This window comes from Amblyomma mixtum, chromosome 7 (assembly GCF_055824585.1).
Source record: "Amblyomma mixtum isolate Tamu chromosome 7, ASM5582458v1, whole genome shotgun sequence".
NCBI classification, from domain to species: domain Eukaryota; kingdom Metazoa; phylum Arthropoda; class Arachnida; order Ixodida; family Ixodidae; genus Amblyomma; species Amblyomma mixtum.
In genome coordinates, this window is record NC_143018.1 from 28,211,565 (window position 1) to 28,231,043 (window position 19,479).

The 19,479-nt window shown below is 45.0% G+C and overlaps 1 protein-coding gene and 1 long non-coding RNA gene across 2 annotated transcripts; both read left to right on the plus strand.

Moving 5' to 3' along the window:
* The first annotated feature begins 300 nt into the window (after positions 1-300).
* LOC149335452 (uncharacterized) lies at positions 301-12,826 on the plus strand. Its single transcript, XR_016284064.1, has 2 exons — positions 301-498; positions 10,940-12,826. It is a non-coding gene; the product is annotated as an uncharacterized LOC149335452 (long non-coding RNA).
* A 115-nt stretch (positions 12,827-12,941) lies between these two features.
* LOC149335453 (uncharacterized) lies at positions 12,942-14,727 on the plus strand (the record flags this gene model as incomplete). The annotated part of the gene is made up of 1 exon (XM_089553924.1): positions 12,942-14,727. A coding segment is annotated over one exon (888 nt), but the record flags the coding sequence as incomplete, so codon positions are not given.
* Between the last annotated feature and the right edge of the window lie 4,752 nt (positions 14,728-19,479).

Consider the following 19,479-nt stretch of genomic DNA (forward strand, 5'->3'; position numbering starts at 1 on the left):
GAAAATTGGCTGTTATGCATCGCAACCAACGTTGATCGCAACACACGTACGCACATGTAAAGATTTGTAGGTGCACTCGGAGGACTCGGGCAAAGAAGGTTACAAGAATGTAGAGTCGTTATTTGGGAAATTTTTATTTAATAAGTAATAACGAAAGTGTTTTCTAACGTATTTGTTATAACATAGTTTGTCTGTTGTAAAAAGTCACGTGAATAATGTGTAATAGCCACACATGTGTAAAAAGGAACATCATCATCATTATCTTAATTTTATTGTATTTTTATTTACTTTTCTGCCTTGTGGTGCCGTGTAAACGCTGTGAGGGGACGCGCGGCTTTTGCTTTGGAAAATTTTGTTTTGTGGTAGAATTTGATTGTATAAGTGCACCTGCTTGTATGCTAGCGGTTGACGTGTTTCCCACTGGGCGTTTTTGAAGTTAGCGCAGTGCATGTCACGGCCCTCGGACCGACAACACAACATCGCTGGCGTGGGGTACACGTGAGTTTAGCAATCCGAAAAATGTCTCGCGCGGAGCACTAGCGAAAAGCCGCGGACTACCCTCTCGGAAGTTTAGTTTGCGAAACTTCGATACTTGGCTTTGAACTGCAGAATTTTCATTGCGTTTCCTGCTAGCTTATTTACAGCGCTAATGTTTTCTGGCAGCTAGATGCGCTTATTTCAACGCTGTGGGTTTCTAAAATATTTTTTTAAGGAATCGTGAAGTGCGGTTGAAGCGTAGTTCAAGCCGGCGGAGTGAGGTGTTAGCAAGACATCATGTAAAAAGGGAAGTGCGTAAATGTCGCTCTTGTAAAATGACAGCGGCCGCGGTGGCTCAGTGGTTATGGTGCTCGGCTGCTGATCCGAAAGACACGGGTTCGATCCCGGCCGGCGGCGACTGGATCCTTTTTGTGATTACTTTCTCGTACATCTTGCCCAGGCACGACGTGACGTAAGGGAGATCGGCCTGAGGTTCTCGACCTGGAGTTTCTTGCCTGGCTTCGGGATCATTACCACTACCGCGTGTTTCCACTCGGCCGGCACTGTTCCTTCTTGCCAGAGCTTGTTGAAGTAGGCTGTGAGCTGATCTATGGCTCCATCGCTGAGGTTTCTTATGAGCGAGTTCTTGATTCTGTCCGCCCCCGCTGCTGTGTTTTTTGTTGCCGACCTGATCGCCTCGACGACTTCCTCTCTCGTTATGGGCCGATCCATGGTTGGATTCTCTTCGCCCTGGTACTCTTCTTGGTAGCTTTCGACCTGGTCTCTGCCGTAGCATTTGACCCGGACTTCCTCGAGTAGCTGTTCGTCCGTGCCCGTGTACTGGTGCACCAGCCTCTGGATCGATTTGCCGCTTTCTGATTTGTTCTTGCTCGGGTCCATGAGGGACTTGAGGATCTGCCACGTCCTGGCCGTGTTGAGGGTGCTGTTCAGCGCGTTGCTGAATTGCTGCCATCCTTGCCTAGCCAGCTGCGTTGCATACTCCTCCGCTTATTTAGTTATTTCGGCTATTTTAATCTTTAGCTTCCTATTGAACTTCTGTCTTTTCCAATGCTTGGTGAGCCCGCGTCTCGCCTCCCATAGCTTGAGGAGCCGCTTGTCCACCTCCGGAGTTTGTTCGGTTCTATCCACCTCTTTAGTATAGAGTTCTTGGATCTGTCTGAGTTGCTGGCTCCACTCCTCCGCAGATACAATGTCGCCCTTGATCTGCTTGCAGTGTGCTCTGAAGGCGTCCCAGTCCGTTAGGCGGACCTTGCCTATTTTCCGCTTGATATTGTTTGCGGTTGTGCTGATCCTTATTATGTGGTGGTCGCTTCCAAGGTTCTCGAGCAGGTTCTCCCATTCTGCTTGTCTGGCGCCCCTTACGAAGGTTAAGTCAGGGCACGTGTCTGGACTGACGCTGTTCCCCTGTCTAGTTGGGTGGTGTTCGTGGGTTAGCAATTCGCACTCTGCCTGTTCTGCTGCAGCGCAAATGCCACGTCCCTTCTTGTCGTCTTTATTGTAGCCCCACCTCGGGCTCTTGGCGTTGAAATCACCTGCTATTACTAGGGTGTTGTTCCCCGCTAACTTTTTCGCCTCCGTAAAGAGCCTAATAAAGTCCCCATCTTTCTGTCTGGGCGGGCTGTATAGGTTTATAATATAAGTGCTTTTAGATCGTGCTTTCTTTTTGGGGATTATCTCCGTGATCACGTGTTCGATCCGGGTGTCCTCTATTTCGTTATGTGCTATGGCTACTACTTGTTTGCTAATGAGAGTTGCCGTACGGCCATTTTCCTGACACGTGTAGCCCCTAAGCGTAGGGGTGCAGTTTGTTTCCTGTAGCATAATTACGTCTGGTGGGGTTCCTCTGGCATAGATGAATTGCTGCAGGAGGCCTTGTTTTTGCCTGTACCCCCTGCAGTTCCACTGCCACATCTCTAATTGTTGGAGGCGTTCTGCCATGATGGGTTACCATTGTTTGCGTTGGGGGTTTCTGTGCCGAAACTGCGTTCGTTAAGTAGTCTGTCTCTAGCATCATTGGTTATTCTCTGTGTGTTTTGGCTCTTGATGTGCGTCCTGACATTCTGTTCTAACAGGGCATACTTTTGTTGTCCCTGCTGCATTTCGCTTTTTAACTGCTGCATCTGCTCTTGCATCTGCCTCTGCATGTTCATCATGAAGGTTTTAAGCTCATCGTTGGAGGTCCCTCCCTCGTGGTGTTGTTGCCCCGTCTCCATCGCCCTAGGCGGTGGGGTCTGAGTCCTAGGCGGTGCATAGCCTGTCCTCAATTCACGTAGTTCTCTGATAACCTCGCTTAGCTGCTTCTTAAGCTGCTCAAGTTCACGTTTAAGTGTCTTATTTTCCTCCGCTAGCTGTTTTCGCGTGCGGTTTGTGTGTTGTTTGTGTTCGAGTGCGGAGCAAAGAGTGATTTGGGAGGGCCGTCTCCCCAGCTCACCTTAACGCCGCCGCTCTTCTTCTTTTGCTGTTGCTGCCCTTGCGTCTGCTTCTGCTGTTGCTTGCCGTTGCCGCCCAAGGGTGGGAAGGACTCGTCCCTTTCGGACAGCAGCCGCGGGGGCAGCCGGAACCCATAAACTAAACTAAACTTCTAAAATGACACATTTCCGAAAAAAGAGGAAAGTGGCTTTTGGTTCTACTTCTAGAATGCTTGCTTTTCAATGTACAGTCGGATACAGCTCAAGAACGAAGCAACAAAGACCTCAAAAAGGAGGCTCGCCAGCCAATGACGTCGCGGCTAATCCGTAGTTAATCCGCTGTCTTACTGGCATTACAGGGATTAATCAGATTAGTGGAAAGCGGTTTACACCATTGGCTGAAAGGCCTCCTCTGGTGGGCAGTTGCCCCTTGATTCCTGAGTTGTGTGGAGCTGTAGCCCAGTGTGTTTTGGGCAGTCCCCCAAGGTGGAGCAAAATTTGTAATAAGGGAGTCTTACTGGCATTACCGGGATTAATCAGATTAGTGGAAAGCGGTTTACACCATTGGCTGAAAGGCCTCCTCTGGTGGGCAGTTGCCCCTTGATTCCTGAGTTGTGTGGAGCTGTAGCCCAGTGTGTTTTGGGCAGTCCCCCAAGGTGGAGCAAAATTTGTAATAAGGGAGTCTTACGGGCATTACAGGGATTAATCAGACTAGTGGAAAGCGGTTTACACCATTGGCTGAAAGGCCTCCTCTGGTGGGCAGTTGCCCCTTGATTCCTGAGTTGTGTGGAGCTGTAGCCCAGTGTGTTTTGGGCAGTCCCCCAAGGTGGAGCAAAATTTGTAATAAGGGAGTCTTACGGGCATTACAGGGATTAATCAGACTAGTGGAAAGCTGTTTACACCATTGGCTGAAAGGCCTCCTCTGGTGGGCAGTTGCCCCTTGATTCCTGAGTTGTGTGGAGCTGTAGCCCAGTGTGTTTTGGGCAGTCCCCCAAGGTGGAGCAAAATTGGTAATAAGGGAGTCTTACGGGCATTACAGGGATTAATCAGACTAGTGGAAAGCTGTTTACACCATTGGCTGAAAGGCCTCCTCTGGTGGGCAGTTGCCCCTTGATTCCTGAGTTGTGTGGAGCTGTAGCCCAGTGTGTTTTGGGCAGTCCCCCAAGGTGGAGCAAAATTTGTAATAAGGGAGTCTTACTGGCTTTACAGGGATTAATCAGATTAGTGGAAAGCGGTTTACACCATTAACTGAAAGGCCTCCTCTGGTGGGCAGTTGCCCCTTGATTCCTGAGTTGTGTGGAGCTGTAGCCCAGTGTGTTTTGGGCAGTCCCCCAAGGTGGAGCAAAATTTGTAATAAGGGAGTCTTACTGGCTTTACAGGGATTAATCAGATTAGTGGAAAGCGGTTTACACCATTGGCTGAAAGGCCTCCTCTGGTGGGCAGTTGCCCCTTGATTCCTGAGTTGTGTGGAGCTGTAGCCCAGTGTGTTTTGGGCAGTCCCCCAAGGTGGAGCAAAATTTGTAATAAGGGAGTCTTACTGGCTTTACATGGATTAATCAGATTAGTGGAAAGCAGTTTACACCATTGGCTGAAAGGCCTCCTCTGGTGGGCAGTTGCCCCTTGATTCCTGAGTTGTGTGGAGCTGTAGCCCAAGTGTGTTTTGGGCAGTCCCCCAAGGTGGAGCAAAATTTGTAATAAGGGAGTCTTACTGGCATTACAGGGATTAATCAGATTAGTGGAAAGCGGTTTACACCATTGGCTGAAAGGCCTCCTCTGGTGGGCAGTTGCCCCTTGATTCCTGAGTTGTGTGGAGCTGTAGCCCAAGTGTGTTTTGGGCAGTCCCCCAAGGTGGAGCAAAATTTGTAATAAGGGAGTAATTAGTCATTAGCATCCATTCAAGCGCAGCTATTCGGCTACAAAGGAGAGCTGCACAACTTTCAAAGGAACTTAGCAGCTGAAGAAATATTCGTTGTGGTTCATGGTTGGAATCTGGGACTGTGCTTGTCGGGGACAATCGATCTACCAGCTGAGCCAAATGAGCCAGCCAAGAAGGCTAGCAGGTAGATGGAAAGGCAAGGCAAAATTGATCAGCAAATTGAAGCAGGAACAATGTAGTCCAGTGTGTTTAGGGGAATCTCCTAAGGTGGCATAGATTTGTAATACAAAAGAATTTTGTAGAATTTAGAATTTTGTACTTTTGCTTTTAAGAAGTGAGAATCAGTGCAGTCCTCAGGAAACATTTCTTGCATGTTGAGTATACTTTTAATGGGTTTTTATCATTTTTGTTCTTTTTTTGTCGCCTCACTCCCTAATAAGAACTCAGGAACTCGTTATGATGTTGAGAGTATGATCACTAGAATTTCGTCATCATCACCCTAATTACGTCAGTACAAAGGCTTCTCCCATATCCCTTCAATTGGCCATGTCCTGTGCCAACTGCAGCCACCTTATTCCTTCAAACTTCCTAATTTCATCCGCTCACCTACTCTGACGCTACCTGCTTTGCTTGCCTTCTTTTGGAATTTAGTTCATGAGACTTAATTACCATCGGTTATCTTGCCTTCACATCATATGCCCTGCCCATTCCCATCTCTTCATGATTTCGACTGGATGTCATTAACTACCAATTGTTCCCTGACCCACTCTGCTCTCTTCCTTTCTCTTAACATTGCTCCTACCATTTTCCCCACTGCATCTCGCTGTGTTTAATCGCAACCCTTTTCATTTGCCTCTACATTTCTTCCCTATAAGTGAGCACTGGCGAGATACAGCTGTAGTACAGCTGAGCCTGGATATATCGAACTCTAAGGGGATCGCAAAATAGTTCGATATATCCATAGTTTGATATATAAAAACTAGTAATAGATGGGAAGGCCACGCAGCTGACCTGCCCCTGCGTATGAAAAATGGTGGAAAAGCACCATCAGAAGCGTCGCTTGCAGTTACGTGGCGCGCTGTTCGATATGTCAAATGAGGAGATAAATTAGAGTTCAGTATATTGCGCAATTTTCCTATACTTTTACACAGAATTTTCAAAGGGATAATCTGTGCATTCTATATATTCAATAATTCAAAATATTCGGGTTCGATATATCTGGGCTCGATTATGTACTTTTCTCTTGGGGATACTGGTAAACTGCCACTCATGACCTGATAGTACCTGCAAGATGCCTTATGCTCCTAGTTGTCTAGCTGTTGTGATCCGGATTTGCGGTCACTACCTGTCCTAAGTAGATAAATTCTCTCACCACTTCCAATGCTTCGCTGCCATTACTGCTCTGTAATTTATATCGTGACTATTGTTGTAGTTGTAATTACTAAAACAGTTCCTTTAATGTGGGAAAAATGGCAGTGGCTTTGCTGAGGTAGGCCAGGATATACGTAGCGAAAGTAGTTTTGTCAACTGAAATTTTGGTGGCAACACGCTGTCGCTGTCGTTCAGCAGCTTGGCGGCGTCTCTTTGCAAGACGTTCCTCTCATTCTTCGGGCGTCTCGGCCGCCCGCTTAGCCTTTCTCGCCTCGTTTTTACGCTGGCGGCCGGCCTTGTACCATACAACAACTTCTGGATCGGAAAACTCAATTTCACGCAGCCTGTACTGCTGCCGTGACAAGCACGGCCGCTCTCTTTCGTCCATGGTGAACGTCTGAGGAGCGAGCGCATCGCTTGCAGCTTATATCCCAGCTGCAGGGTGCGACTGTGCGCATGCGCTATGCAGCAGCTGCGTCACCCTGGTTGCCACGGTAACGGCGCATGTGCAGTAGTGACCTTTAGCAGGCACCTCAAAATGCGCTTCTGCTAGCCTAGTGTAGCTTTCGCTACAAAATCCTTGAAAATTGTGTTCATCCAAGTAGTGCTAAAATACTTGGAGTTATCTTCACACAGAATATGCTTTGGGATACGCACATTGAATCTGTTTCAGGGAAGCTATCTCGTGTTGTTGGTATGACGGCGCGACACAGAGCTATATTACCTTTCAATATAAAGCTTCTTATTTACAATACTCTCTTTTTTTCTTCTTTGTATTATTGTGCATTGGTATGGGGTACCACGACACATACAAATCTTTAAAGAATACATATACTGCAAAAAAAAAAAATTGTTCGAGCACTTTTTAATGTACCGTATCATTCCCATACTTCAGAGCTATTTTTGGAAAGCAAACATAATACGCGCGTTTAATCTTTATAACTCTAAGTAAAGTCTGGCTTTCAAACGGGAGGTGAAAGAAAATCTCAAGTTTTTTCATGAATTATCAGATCTCGATAAAAACACACATTCCTACACCACCCATTACACAGAACCGTGGAAGGTGGTCACTGCACGGGCAAATTATTCCAGGCAAAAAGTGTCATACACACTGCCAACACTTTTAAATTCATTCCACAAATCAGGTATAGATTTGCATACAATTTCTGTACAAACCCTACACAAACATTTCATTAACAATCCTTGCTTACAATAACAACTAAAAGTGTTATCTTGCCTTTTGTTATTTACCTCTTGTGACTATCAAGTGTGCGTGCATTAATTTTGAATATTGTGCTTTCTATGAATATTGTGCTTTTTTTTTTGTTCTATCGCTGCCTCCTTTGTAGGGAGGCTGCGGGCTTCAGTCAAGTCGCTTGTTGTCAAGCGGCTTTTATCCGCAGTCTCCCCCATCACTGATGGAAATAAACAAATTATTATTATTATTATTATCTCAGGTGACAGGATGGAATTGTTTGTGAATTTCAGCCTTAAACAGCTGCAGTTTTCCTAGGCTTGGTTTTGCCTGTTTGAAAGAGCTAAGTCTTAGCTTAACAATTGTATGTTAATGGCCAATATCCTCACAAAGAATTTGCGTTGCTGCATATTTCATACTGTGCTAATTAGCTAATTGTGGCTCTAGTACCAGCGTGGTGAAATAAACAAAAGCTGACTGTGGTCCTATCTCTAGCACACATTCTAGACAAAATGTTTTGTTGCCCTAGTGCAAAATTGCTCCATATATCACCATTGTAGCGTGATGGAAACACACACATAAGGAATACAAGAAAAGATTGGTGACTAAAGGCATAATCAGCAGTTGAAAAATAAACTTGTCCTTCATATATCATCCTTGACCTAGAACGATTCCTGCAAAAATTGGGACTCATTTCTAATTCCGAACTATTTACACTTCTTTGGTGCTTGTTTCATTTGCTGGGCTTTATAAAGGTGCTTTGAAACACCTTCCGAGGAGAGCATATCAACTTGTTCAGTCACTGCATTGTGTTGTCATGAACACCTGAGCCAAATAATAACACTTCTACATGCAGCAGAGAACGTACAATCACGCGCGAAAGTTGGCGAGCCCTTTTCTGGCAACTTTTTCATGCTCGCACCCTCCTCTCTCACACCAGAGATAGCTATTGGTTAGGTTAGGAGCGCCAACCTTCCAGCACGCAAAAAGTGACGAGAGCAGAGGGAAAGGCGCAAAGACACTGAAATTCAAATTTTGGCTGACGATAACTCAGCTTCTACAAAGTGCATCAAATAAATTCTTGCTGGAGGATGTTTGTGAAGCGGTGTCCTTTAACATCCCAGGCATACTGCAACTTCAGCTCATCTCTGCAGTGACCGCACCTAAAGCTATCAGCTTGAAGATGCATCATTCTTTGTTTGAACACATTTGCCGGCATTCATAAGTTTGCTTTGATGTGCACTTGGTTACACGCCTCTGTTCAGGCAACTTGCTCTTCACGTAGCACATCAGCCTTTTCCTACCTTACTTTCAAGGATATTGCTTCCCAGTGGCTGTGGGAGCCAGATCAGCACTTCTTACCTAATTTCATGAACACTATTTTCCCCCTGTGTCACCTGACCTGACGGGGCAGAAATTTGCGATACTTTAAAGGGTCAGTCTACTCACCGAGATGAGTGTATAAATAATGGAATATTCTGGTAGTTGGCACCCTATAACATCAATAACGAGGGGTCTGCGCCCGGTTTTGGCAGGAATTTATATTTTATTTCGGCGTTAAAAGTCGTATAAAAAAGCATGGTGGCGACCCCAAACGTTCATTTTGTTCAAGAAAGTGGTAGTCTTTTTTTGTAGAAGCATAAGTGAATATACTACGTACCATTTGTATGCCCCAATGTCAGAGAAACGCAGGTTTTGTTCTAGTAAACTGTAGAAGGCGTACCGCTCGCTTTTTCTGTAAATCACATGAATATTTATAGTTACACGTACGCAAAATGCAGGCACATTCCCACTTTTAGTTCAGCGTATGCTAGCAGAGACGCAAAAATAAACTCAGCCTATAGTGGCGCCATCTGGTCGTCAGGACAGGAACCATTGCTGTAAACAAACCGACTCTCCACTTAAGTCTTGGAGCGGCAGAATCGTCACTCTAATTATTAAAATAAAGCAAATTTATCTCATATGTTTTCTTATAGGCGAGATGAGACGAAGCGAAAGACAGGCGCCCCATTTATGGCCAGTGAACGCACTGAAAAAGGCAGCAACAACGAGAATTCAGTCCGAAGCGAGAGGTCCGACTTCGAAGGGCGCCGCCATGTTTGTCGCCGCGCGGCGGAAATCCAGATGGTTGCCAGATGAGACTACCATCTCATAAAGATGTGTTCCCACATTAATAAATTCTATTTTAAAATGTTCTACCGCACTTCTTGGCACCACAGCTGGCTAAACGGTAATTTGAGTAAATAGCTATCGGTTGCCGCAAAGAAAATATGGTCGATAAAATTCAGTAGACTGACCCTTTAACCTAGATCCTGAATGAGTACAATGCTTTAATACGACTATTGAACCATCAGGTGGTTGCCTCTATGCCTCTTGGTTTTTCATTATAAGGAAAGCAGCAAGCATGCCAAGACAAGGACAGACTGGGGAGACACGTGCAAGTGCTGAATAGGATATGGAAAAGTGTCCGTCACACAAGATATGGCGTGTATCCGTGATTTGGTTTTTGTGAAATGTTGCAATACTTATTTTTACCAAAGGCATGCAACATGTTTTGCCAATGTAAAGCTACGTGGTATTTTTTTTTAGACATTATTCATATTATTGGAATTAGCTAAATAACTGTTTGCCAAAAAGATAGTGTGTGCTAGGGCATGAGTGCACCACCTATCTTGGGCCTTGCTGGTAACTACTCATGGGCCTTGTTGATTGATAAGTAATATACTGTTTTTGTGTGGCGTTAAATGCAAAACAGGCAATTGCCTTAATGGTTCTTCAATAATTTTTGCATTCCGTCTTGCATTGAAACGATATCTCATTGTGTGTTAACAGTTACCCTCTCATGCATGCTTTCAGGAAGAAGACATTTTTTTGCACACTGTTCAGAAAAAAGAATTAAAAATTTTTTTTTCCAGACTCGTTCTCAAAGGACAGGCCCATTTTTGTTCTTACTTGCTTGGAAACCGTGACAGATTGGGTGACATCAAGTGCCTAAATCAAGAAAGCTGAATAACTAATACCAGGGAGTTGTTTCTTTGTGTGTGTCATTTCATCTATAAATGGCTGATTTATTGTGTACCATTGTGCTTGCTGGAATACTGTGCAAAACTGTCAGAGGTAAAAGTCGTTAAACTATGAAGTCTGATATTTTGATGAATTTTTCTTTTTCGCTTGTCATGCTCTGAAATCCTAAAGGTCAATAACACAGAAGACTTATCATAGATGTAGCAGTCTTGTTGTTGTTTCTGACTTTTACTACCTAATGAGCTTTTGAAAGGCCAATTTTTCAGCTTGAGTTTTACTTGTTTGTGTTTGTTTGTACGACTTGTGAAAGGATCATTATTCGTATTGTGCCATTCCTCCAATAAGTATCGAGTGTCTAAAGACAGAATCTGGATTTTTCACTGTGTTTCACAGCTATGTAACTAGCTTTCTGCCTCTTTTTTTTTTTTCTTGTGTCCTCATTGCCCTTACATTTTCATGTAGTCACCTTGTTCCAGTATTGGCATTTATTGTAAAAAAAAAAAAATGGAATCTGCACTGTGTGACCGTTCACTGACTGCTGTCTCTTTATTTTTTTTTTCATTTCAGGTTCGTTCTTCACAGCAAGATGACATGTTATCCGAATATCCAGTGTCCAATGTTATCCAAATGTTTTTTTCTCATAACATAGCATCTAATTGTCATTCAAAAATTAGTACCTCCTTGCAATTTTGAACTTTTGTGTGCTTTTGGCAGCAGTAATAGTTGAAACTGTTCTGCCTGCTGTGAATGTTGTTAACCAGTGCCTTTTTTCTTGGATTTATGAAATTTCTGCTAATACAGTTTAGTTTGAGAAGCTAGTCCCATTTTTGCCATTTTTGTTTATTTTTCTGTCTTCAATTTTAGGTGTGACAGGTAAAGACATTTGGCTGTTTAATATGCAGGAATTATTTGAAAAAGCTTGCAACATTGTGTTCACTGCCATGATAACTGCCTGTCATTTCTAGTGAACAAACATCGCAGCTTATTATAAGATAAGCATACAATTTGTTTCGTGTTTTTAGGTTACTGCAAAGTTTCAGGTAGTTCTTGTAGCAACTTCGTCTGTTGAAAACCTGCAAACAAATATAAGACTATATACATAGCTTTAATTTAGTTTATATTGTCACATTATATCGTTATTTGTTATATTGTTTAGTTTATATATGTAGGTTTTATGACTACTGTCTAATCCTTGAGCTTGCTTAATTTATGTAGTCCTGTATTTGAGTTACGGTTACACAGTATGAGCTTTTATTTTGTAAGAGGTTGTTGTAATGTGTGAGCTAGTGTGGCATTGGGTATTATCGTTCTATGTTGTTACGAGTTATAACTGCAGCTGCACTTTAAAATTAATTGTAATACTTAAGGTCAGCATTCAAGGAGTGCAATTAGACATGTCTTTTATTGTTGGAGGCAGAATTCCAGGCTTATGCATGCTGCTTTGAGTGTTTGAGAAAGGATTAATTGCTTGCGTGTTGAGGACATATTTGAGACAAATGGCTTCATGGCACTCTTGAGAGAGCTGGTATTCGGGCGTCTGGCTATTCAAATGAAGAAGGTTCTTTAATTGCAGCAATATTGTTTAAAATTCTTTTTCATTAGTTTGCTTGCAGGTTTTCGCAGCTAAGAGTGTTTCTTAATAAACGGTAGAATGGCATGACAAGTCTCTGTGGACTCAACACAAAATTGCTGAAAATTACTGCATGCTGTCAACCTGTTCAGATTTTTCTGGCTACTGTGCTTAATTTGTGAATCATCAGCTTGCTGTTGCATGTGTTGTGTGAGCTAAGTGGTGGGTATAAATAGTTTATGAATACTTTTACTTTATACTTTTATGGTATGAATATGTTATACTTTTTAGGATAAATGGGCAAATGTATTGTTTATTGAAAAGTCTGTCTTGTGCTTTCATGTTTATTATAGCCACTGCGCGATTATAAACCATTCAGTTCATACCTTTTGTAAAAGTGCACCTCATTGCCTTTGTCTAATGTAATTGCTTGTACAGTTGAATCTTGTTAATTGGAACTGCTGGTTTATTTGAACTGGCATTTCGGTTCCGTCTAAATCCAGTTTAAAGCATCTGCTTCATTTTTTTCTTTTCCCGCACACCTGTCATAGCGAGGAATCGCAATTTCTTCTTTATTTTGGCAGTCGCAGGAAAAGCCCGACATGCGCCTTTTTCGTCGCAAAAAAGGCTTAGCATTGACACGTCTACCAGTGCATTTTATAGTTATTATTATTAAGGTTTATTAAAACGAAATACAGATTAATCAAAAGTGCATAAAAAATTAGTACAGTAGGAGGTCCCAATTCAGTTGTTGCAACCCGGCTGCCTTTAATTCAAAGTTCTTGCAATTTTGTCAAATTTTCAGTGCTGTAGGAGTTCTTAATTTCTAGGTTCAACTATTTACATTGCACTAGCTAACGAAGACTATAAAAAGTTTTGCTTTTTCAATGTCTCGTGTTTATTTCACCCACTCCTCACGTACTGTCCGCAAGTACTGACCAATTCGTGGCGCGCTTGCTGAGCTTTATCTCAGCACACAGTTAACTTTGTGCTAACGTGTTAACTTTCATTGCAGTTAAGGTTGAAAAAGCCAGCCATGGTGCGCAGCGTCACGGAGAATTTTTCGTCCTTGATCCCGCTCCTCGGCAGCCTCCAGAAACATCACTCCGCGCCTGCCTCTGTCCTTCCGGGGACATTTATGTCTGTGTCCACCCCGTGAAAGCGGCTTCCCTTGCCGACTTCGTCAACACCGTCGACGTTGTTGAAGTAGTGCCCACGGTACCAATTTTTGACGAGGGGCCTCAAGTCTCTGCACAGGCACGCCAGGTGCCTGCAGATGAGGTGCAATTCGTCGATGACGCTGTCTCATCAGACCTGTATGTGGAGGCCAGCAGAAGTGGCAGTGCTCAAGCCATCGACGACAGTTCTCCGGATCAGTTTGTAGAGACTGGCAAAAGAGGCGAGGAGCACTCGTATAGCGGCCGACGGGGTACCCTTCTGCAGAAGCAGCACAAGTACGCTTGTGTCTTGTGCCCATTTACAACCCCGCACCGCAGTGCCATGGCACGCCATCGGCTCTTGCACACGGGTGAAAAACCACACAGGTGCGAGGTGTGCGGCCGTACATATCGCTTGCGCACCACCTTGGTGGTGCATCTGCGCACGCACACCGACGAAAGGCCGTACAGCTGTAGCATGTGCCCGCGTACCTTCCGCTTCTCCACTGCATTGCAGTTGCATGAGCGTTCGCACACCAACGAGCGGCCCTATGTGTGTACTGTGTGTGACCAGGCCTTCAAATCCCTTGACAACGTGAAGCGCCACATGCATATTCACACGGGTGAAAGGCCATACAAGTGTGAATTTTGTGAGATGACGTTTGTGGACCGGGGCAGCAAATCGCGCCACGTGAATAGGAAGCACATGGCTGACAAGAAACCTGCTTGACCAAACAGTTTCACTGATTGCCTCGCTGTGCCAGTGCTTCTGTGCTCGGTAAACTATAACTGTTTTTCAGGAAGTGACATCGGAGAGTTTTGGCAAAGCCGTAAGCCAGGGTAGCCAAGACGGTAACCCGGTAACGTGTTACCGTTGCTACCACAGCCATGCTTGCCTAGCCACATTTGCCACACAAGTTGTAGTTGCCACATTTACTGTGTGACGATGATAAGACTCTCTATTGTGCATGGTATTATAAACTTTGTTTTTCTTGAGCAGGCATAAATGATTGGTGGGCATGCAGAACAAAACTGAATATGGAAAGGGGCTTTCAGAGTTTTACTTCCAATGTTGGTTTTTAGTGGGGGCACAAAAGCAAGTGGAAGTTGGCGTGTACGTTGCTGGGACCTACTTTCTCTGTAGCGATTTCGTTTGATTTGTCAACAGTTATATGTCAATGTTTGTTCAGTATTTAGCACAGCAAGAACAACCTTTTCTTCTGTCTTGTTCATGGGAAATAGCACATCAAAAGTGACCTTGAAGAAAACACTAACAAAAGCAAGCAGCTGTCTTAAGTGAAGCTGCAAGGATTGTCACATCTTGGCATGGAAACAGAGCTTGTTTCCCTAATCAAGAAAATGCAGTTTGCTTTCTCACTTTAAGTTCACAATTATGCACTGCAAGATTTTTTCTTTGTCTTTGCCGTGGTTGTCCGTGATTGTCTGTGATTGCCTTTTGCTGTGATTTAGCTTCGTTGCTGTAGCACACTGCAGGTTGGTTGTATATATTTAAGGCTTTTCCTTGTGTTTCTTTGTTTGCTTGTTTGCTTCATGGAGAAATGGCCCCTCTTGTATGCAGCATCTGAGGGGTGTGGATGACATTCATAGTAAAGAAAAGTTGTTTGCCACCAACGGCTGCTTTTTATCTGCGCCAAGACGGCTGAAAGGAATGTGTGCAGAAATTTGTTAAATACAAGGCAAAGCAGTCAGCACTGGAAATGTGGGTGTTTAAATACGTTTGGAATTTACTCAACGCCAGTTCCTTCATATTCTGCCTGCTAGCACTTTAAGCGCAAGAAATGCCACCTTCAGGTGACAGGAGAGGGCAGACTCTGGGAGTTCTTCTATTTTATCTTCTCGGCCTGTCGGCTGATTTTTATTGTTGTGTTCACTGTTCACAGTACTGAAAGCAAGTCTGAAACAAGTTGCTAAATAGGTGGGGCCTAAGGCCGTTGCCTTGGTGACATTGCTGCTACATCGGGGAACATCACCACTCATATTCTCACCACCATGTTCACAGCTGTACGAACCGATGTGCTAGCGGCTCTCCTTTATACATAAACATATAAATTAAAAATCTTGCTGGATAATTACGATACCCAGTAAGGCAAAAGAATCTCTCTGAATCTCTCAGAGTCGCAAAATTATTCGTGTCATCCAAAGTGAACAAAAATTGGAGGGGACCTTTAAGCTCTGCCTCAAGGGTATGACACGATAGCATAATGGGTTAGTTCCCATATGTGCAGAAACTCATTCTCTACATTCGTAGATCCCTGGTAGTCCTCAAGCCTCACCTGCTGAAGTGCAGAGGTTCAGCGATGCATCACTGCCCTGCGATGGCAGGTTCTCCCAGCAGTGGGCCTTGTGCGGCGCAGGTCGCTTTTCACGAGCGGCCAACCGCCTCGGTGGGCAGTTTGCGCGGTATCCTGTGGGCAGGGTGTGACGACGACGCAAGGTCACGTGACCTAAGTGGACCACCTACCTCCTAGGTTGCTCTCTGGGGACCACCTGCCAGAACTGTGGCCGTGATTTTTCGCCCACAACGCTGACATTGGATTTTCTAGGCTACGGGGCCTTTAACGCTATCGCGCTAAAATACCGCATTTCTCCGTTTCATGCCTCGAAAGAACGTAACGCTACTGCACTAAAATGCCGCATTCCTCTGTTGTCTGTTTCATGCCTCGAAAGAACGTTTGATGGCCTTGACCTATGCCTTGTTTTTAGAGCGCCGCTCTTAGGCACCGATTTCTGCGGTGTGCCCTGGCGCCGGCCTCAGTATAATCAACCAAATGAGCCCATCACAGCGTAAAAAAACATATGCAGAGCGTAGAGGCGTGCGAAAGATGGCTTTATCCACGGGAAATAAACTGAAGCGGCGTTATTAACACAAGAAGAAATCATGCTGGATGCAATCGAAAATCTGGAAATCTGTATCGGAGTTTTTTGTTGACTTTTCAAAGGCTTTCGACCGCGCCAATTATGGTGTTTTACTGCAGAAACTGGAATTATAAGGCATATGCGGAAAGCCCCTAAAGCTTATAAAGTCTTGCCTTCAGCGTTGTTATAAGAAAGTCCAAATAGGGTCCCATCTGTCATCATCATAGGCAGTTTGTACCGGTGTGCCGCAAGGCAGCATTTTAGGGCCTCTCCTGTTCATATTGTCTATAAATAATATAGTTACATGATAAGCCAAAATATGTCATTTACACCAATGATACAAGTTTATGTTTTCAAGGCACCTCATTTCAGCTTCTCCTTCCATTTATAAATGACGCAATGAATAGATTAAAACCTGGAGTGAAATTAATGTACTACTTTTAAATACTGAAGAAACTAAAGCCGTACTTTTTCATGCAACGCAATCGGCAATTATTCAGAACTTCGACATAAAGCTTGGGAGCACCAAAATAGAATTCAGACATGATTAAAACACTAGGAATACTTTTCCACAATCACATGAGCTGGAACGCCGAAGTTGATTCTGTCGTCGCTCATCTAGTCACAGTGTGTTGGTATTCTCGCTAAATTCCGGCACTTCCTTCCGTCTCAGTCAAGATATATATAACGCCATTATTTTGTCTCATTTGAACTACTGTTTTTTTGGTGTGGGGCACTAGAACAGAAACAAATATGCATGAAATTTACATCCTGCAAAAGAAAGCTGTCCATTACATTGCCAATGTTGACTACCATGCCCCTGCCGATCACTTATTTTCACACTACCAGATTATACTATTTTATAGCCTGTACCAATATTACTTAGCAACTAGATACAAAAAATCTCTAGAATACAATAATTGAGAATTTCTAGACTTGACTTGCCTCACTAAAACTGTACCGGCCTATACCCTGCACAATACAGAAAAATGGTTCATTCCTTTTTTCCGCACCAGCTATGGGAATCAGATGTTACTTTACAATATGCCACACTTATTAAACCAATTACAGTCTATGAATGTCGATATTTCAAAAAGCAGCTTACGCGAAATTAAAGCCGCCTTTACATAAGCAGCAGTAATGTTAAATGCATTTTTTCAGGTGATGTATAAAATATTTTGTGTGTAAAAAGTTTTCTATAGTGTTTGGCAGATGTTCCGATGTACTGATATTTCCTGCTGTATGTCATGTAAAGGGGGGTCCGGGGGTCCCTCAAGTGATCTGTGATCACTTTTTGCCCAGACCTTACCCAAACTATGATGTAAATAAAATAAGACCTCTTAGCCACCATACCTCTCCTTTCACTCCCACCTTCCTCCCGTGTGTTCAGGTGTCCATGGAGATATGTGAGACAGATACTACACCATTTCCTTTCCTCAAAAACCACTGTGAAATAAAATAAACTTGAAACTTCCACATTTCGTGTGGATGTGAGGCCAAACCAAACACTACAGGTGGAAAATAAATCTTTTGAGTGGTAGGAGGCGCTGCTAACCAGTGATCACCCGGAGGACCAACAAGCCCTCGTGCAACAGGTCCGTAGGGCAGCTGAAGCCAGTGGAGCCCTGGAATGAGGGCCCCACCCATAAGCTCCCACAACTCCCCTTGACTTTTTATGCGAAGCATATTAACGCAGGTTTCGGGCCTTCGCGCGATGCCCGGCGGTGGCCACCATTGACCCTGAAGTGGGGTCACGTGATGACGTCACACCGGCTGCAGATGGGGCCTCATATCGCGCCGTCGGTCGCCTCCCGGCGGTGGCCACCATTGACCTTGAAGTGAGATCACATGATGTGACGTCACGTGATGACGTCACACCGGCTGCAGATGGGGCCTCATATCGCGCCGTCGAACGTCGCCCGGCGGAGGCCTGCACGCTTCGGTTCGCGCCGTCGCGCGCGACGCGGCGGCGGCGCCACCATCGCTGCATCACGTGATATTTGACGTCACGCCAGGGATGAAGCGGCGCGCGCCGTCGCGTCAGTCTCTGTGCCCGCAACCGCGCCAGCGTCTTTGCGCCGGGCGTGTATGCGGTCAAGATGCCTCCAAACGCTTAAGGACGTTAATAAAAGGAATGCAAAAAGAAGGCTGCAGCGTGCTACGGAAACCGATGAAGAACGCCTATAACATGCTTCGCATCCACTGGGCTTAACCTTGATAAGCCTCCAATTATTTTTTTTTCTAGTTTTTCCTCCTCATTTTTCCTTAAAGACTGGTTTTTGGGGAAAGAAAATTGCGCAGTAATTTTCTTACATCTTGGTAGACGGAACCCGTAGTGGAGAGCTCTGGAATAATAGACGTTTTGTTGGGAAAGCAACACTACGCTAGTCGCCGAGCCATTGCGCGGAGCTTTGGAAAGGCCAAGCTACGCATGCGCGAGGAGCGGATGACGTCACACGGCGCACAGCTGGCGCGCCAGGGCCGCCGCCGCGCTCTCTCCATCGCCTCGCCGACAGTTTCCCTTTCTCTCACCGTCTCTGATGCGCAGTAGCGATTGCGCATCGCCATCTGCGTGGTTTGTGGTGTATATAAAATTGGCAGTGGCTTAGCTCTGCTACGGGAGGAGGTGGAGCGAGCGCGGCTAAGGCCGCTTCTGTTTTTTCAGCCAGCGTCCGCTTCGACGTACGCGGTTGTTGCTGCGACGCGCGTCTTTTCTTTCTTTTCGTTGTCTCTTTTCTCTGATCTTTCACCTCTCTTCTATCTGCATGTGGCAGCGGTGGTGGCTCGGCTCGAGCCAGTAGGCAGGCCCGTGCATTTTCTTTTTCATCCTTCTCTCAGTAGCAACAACAACTAGCTCTTACCCTCGCACGCAGGCTGCGGGCGCGCTCCTACTCTCGACACCAGTCGCCATCTGTCGGCGCGCGCGGCCCGAGGGACTGCGGGTCGCGCCGGCGCCGCGCGTAGAACGCATGTATACATGTTCGCTTCTGCCGTTGTTGTGCTCCATCAGCTAGCGTATGAGGGTGTGTGATGTGCGTCACTACTCACATTTTCCCTCTTCCAGACAGTACTGCGGTTATCTTGTGCGCAGTTACTCGTTAACGTGACATCCGAGGGTAGTCGACCAGGTGGTGTTCGGACTGGAAACTGGCACTTCTAAGCAGATTTCTGCGCTGTCGTGTCGTTTGTTGTCGCCTTTTACGTGCGATATCATCTATGATAATTTTATGCATCAGAATGTAGATCTATTGATTTGACTCAGTGGAGTAGTAACTGGATAGGCGAGCTGCAGACTGAAGGTTGTCCCGACGGAGCGCGTGTTTTCGATCACCAGTACGTGTTCGGCATCCTTGCGCTGAGCTTGCTCTTGTTCCCATTAAACACATTTCATGCACAGGATTGTAAGCACGACCGCTACCGATTTCAGCTGCTTTTTCCGCACGCATGTCAAAAGGATGTGGGGGGTAAAGGTTTATCTATAGTATCTTTCTGCTGTTGGTATC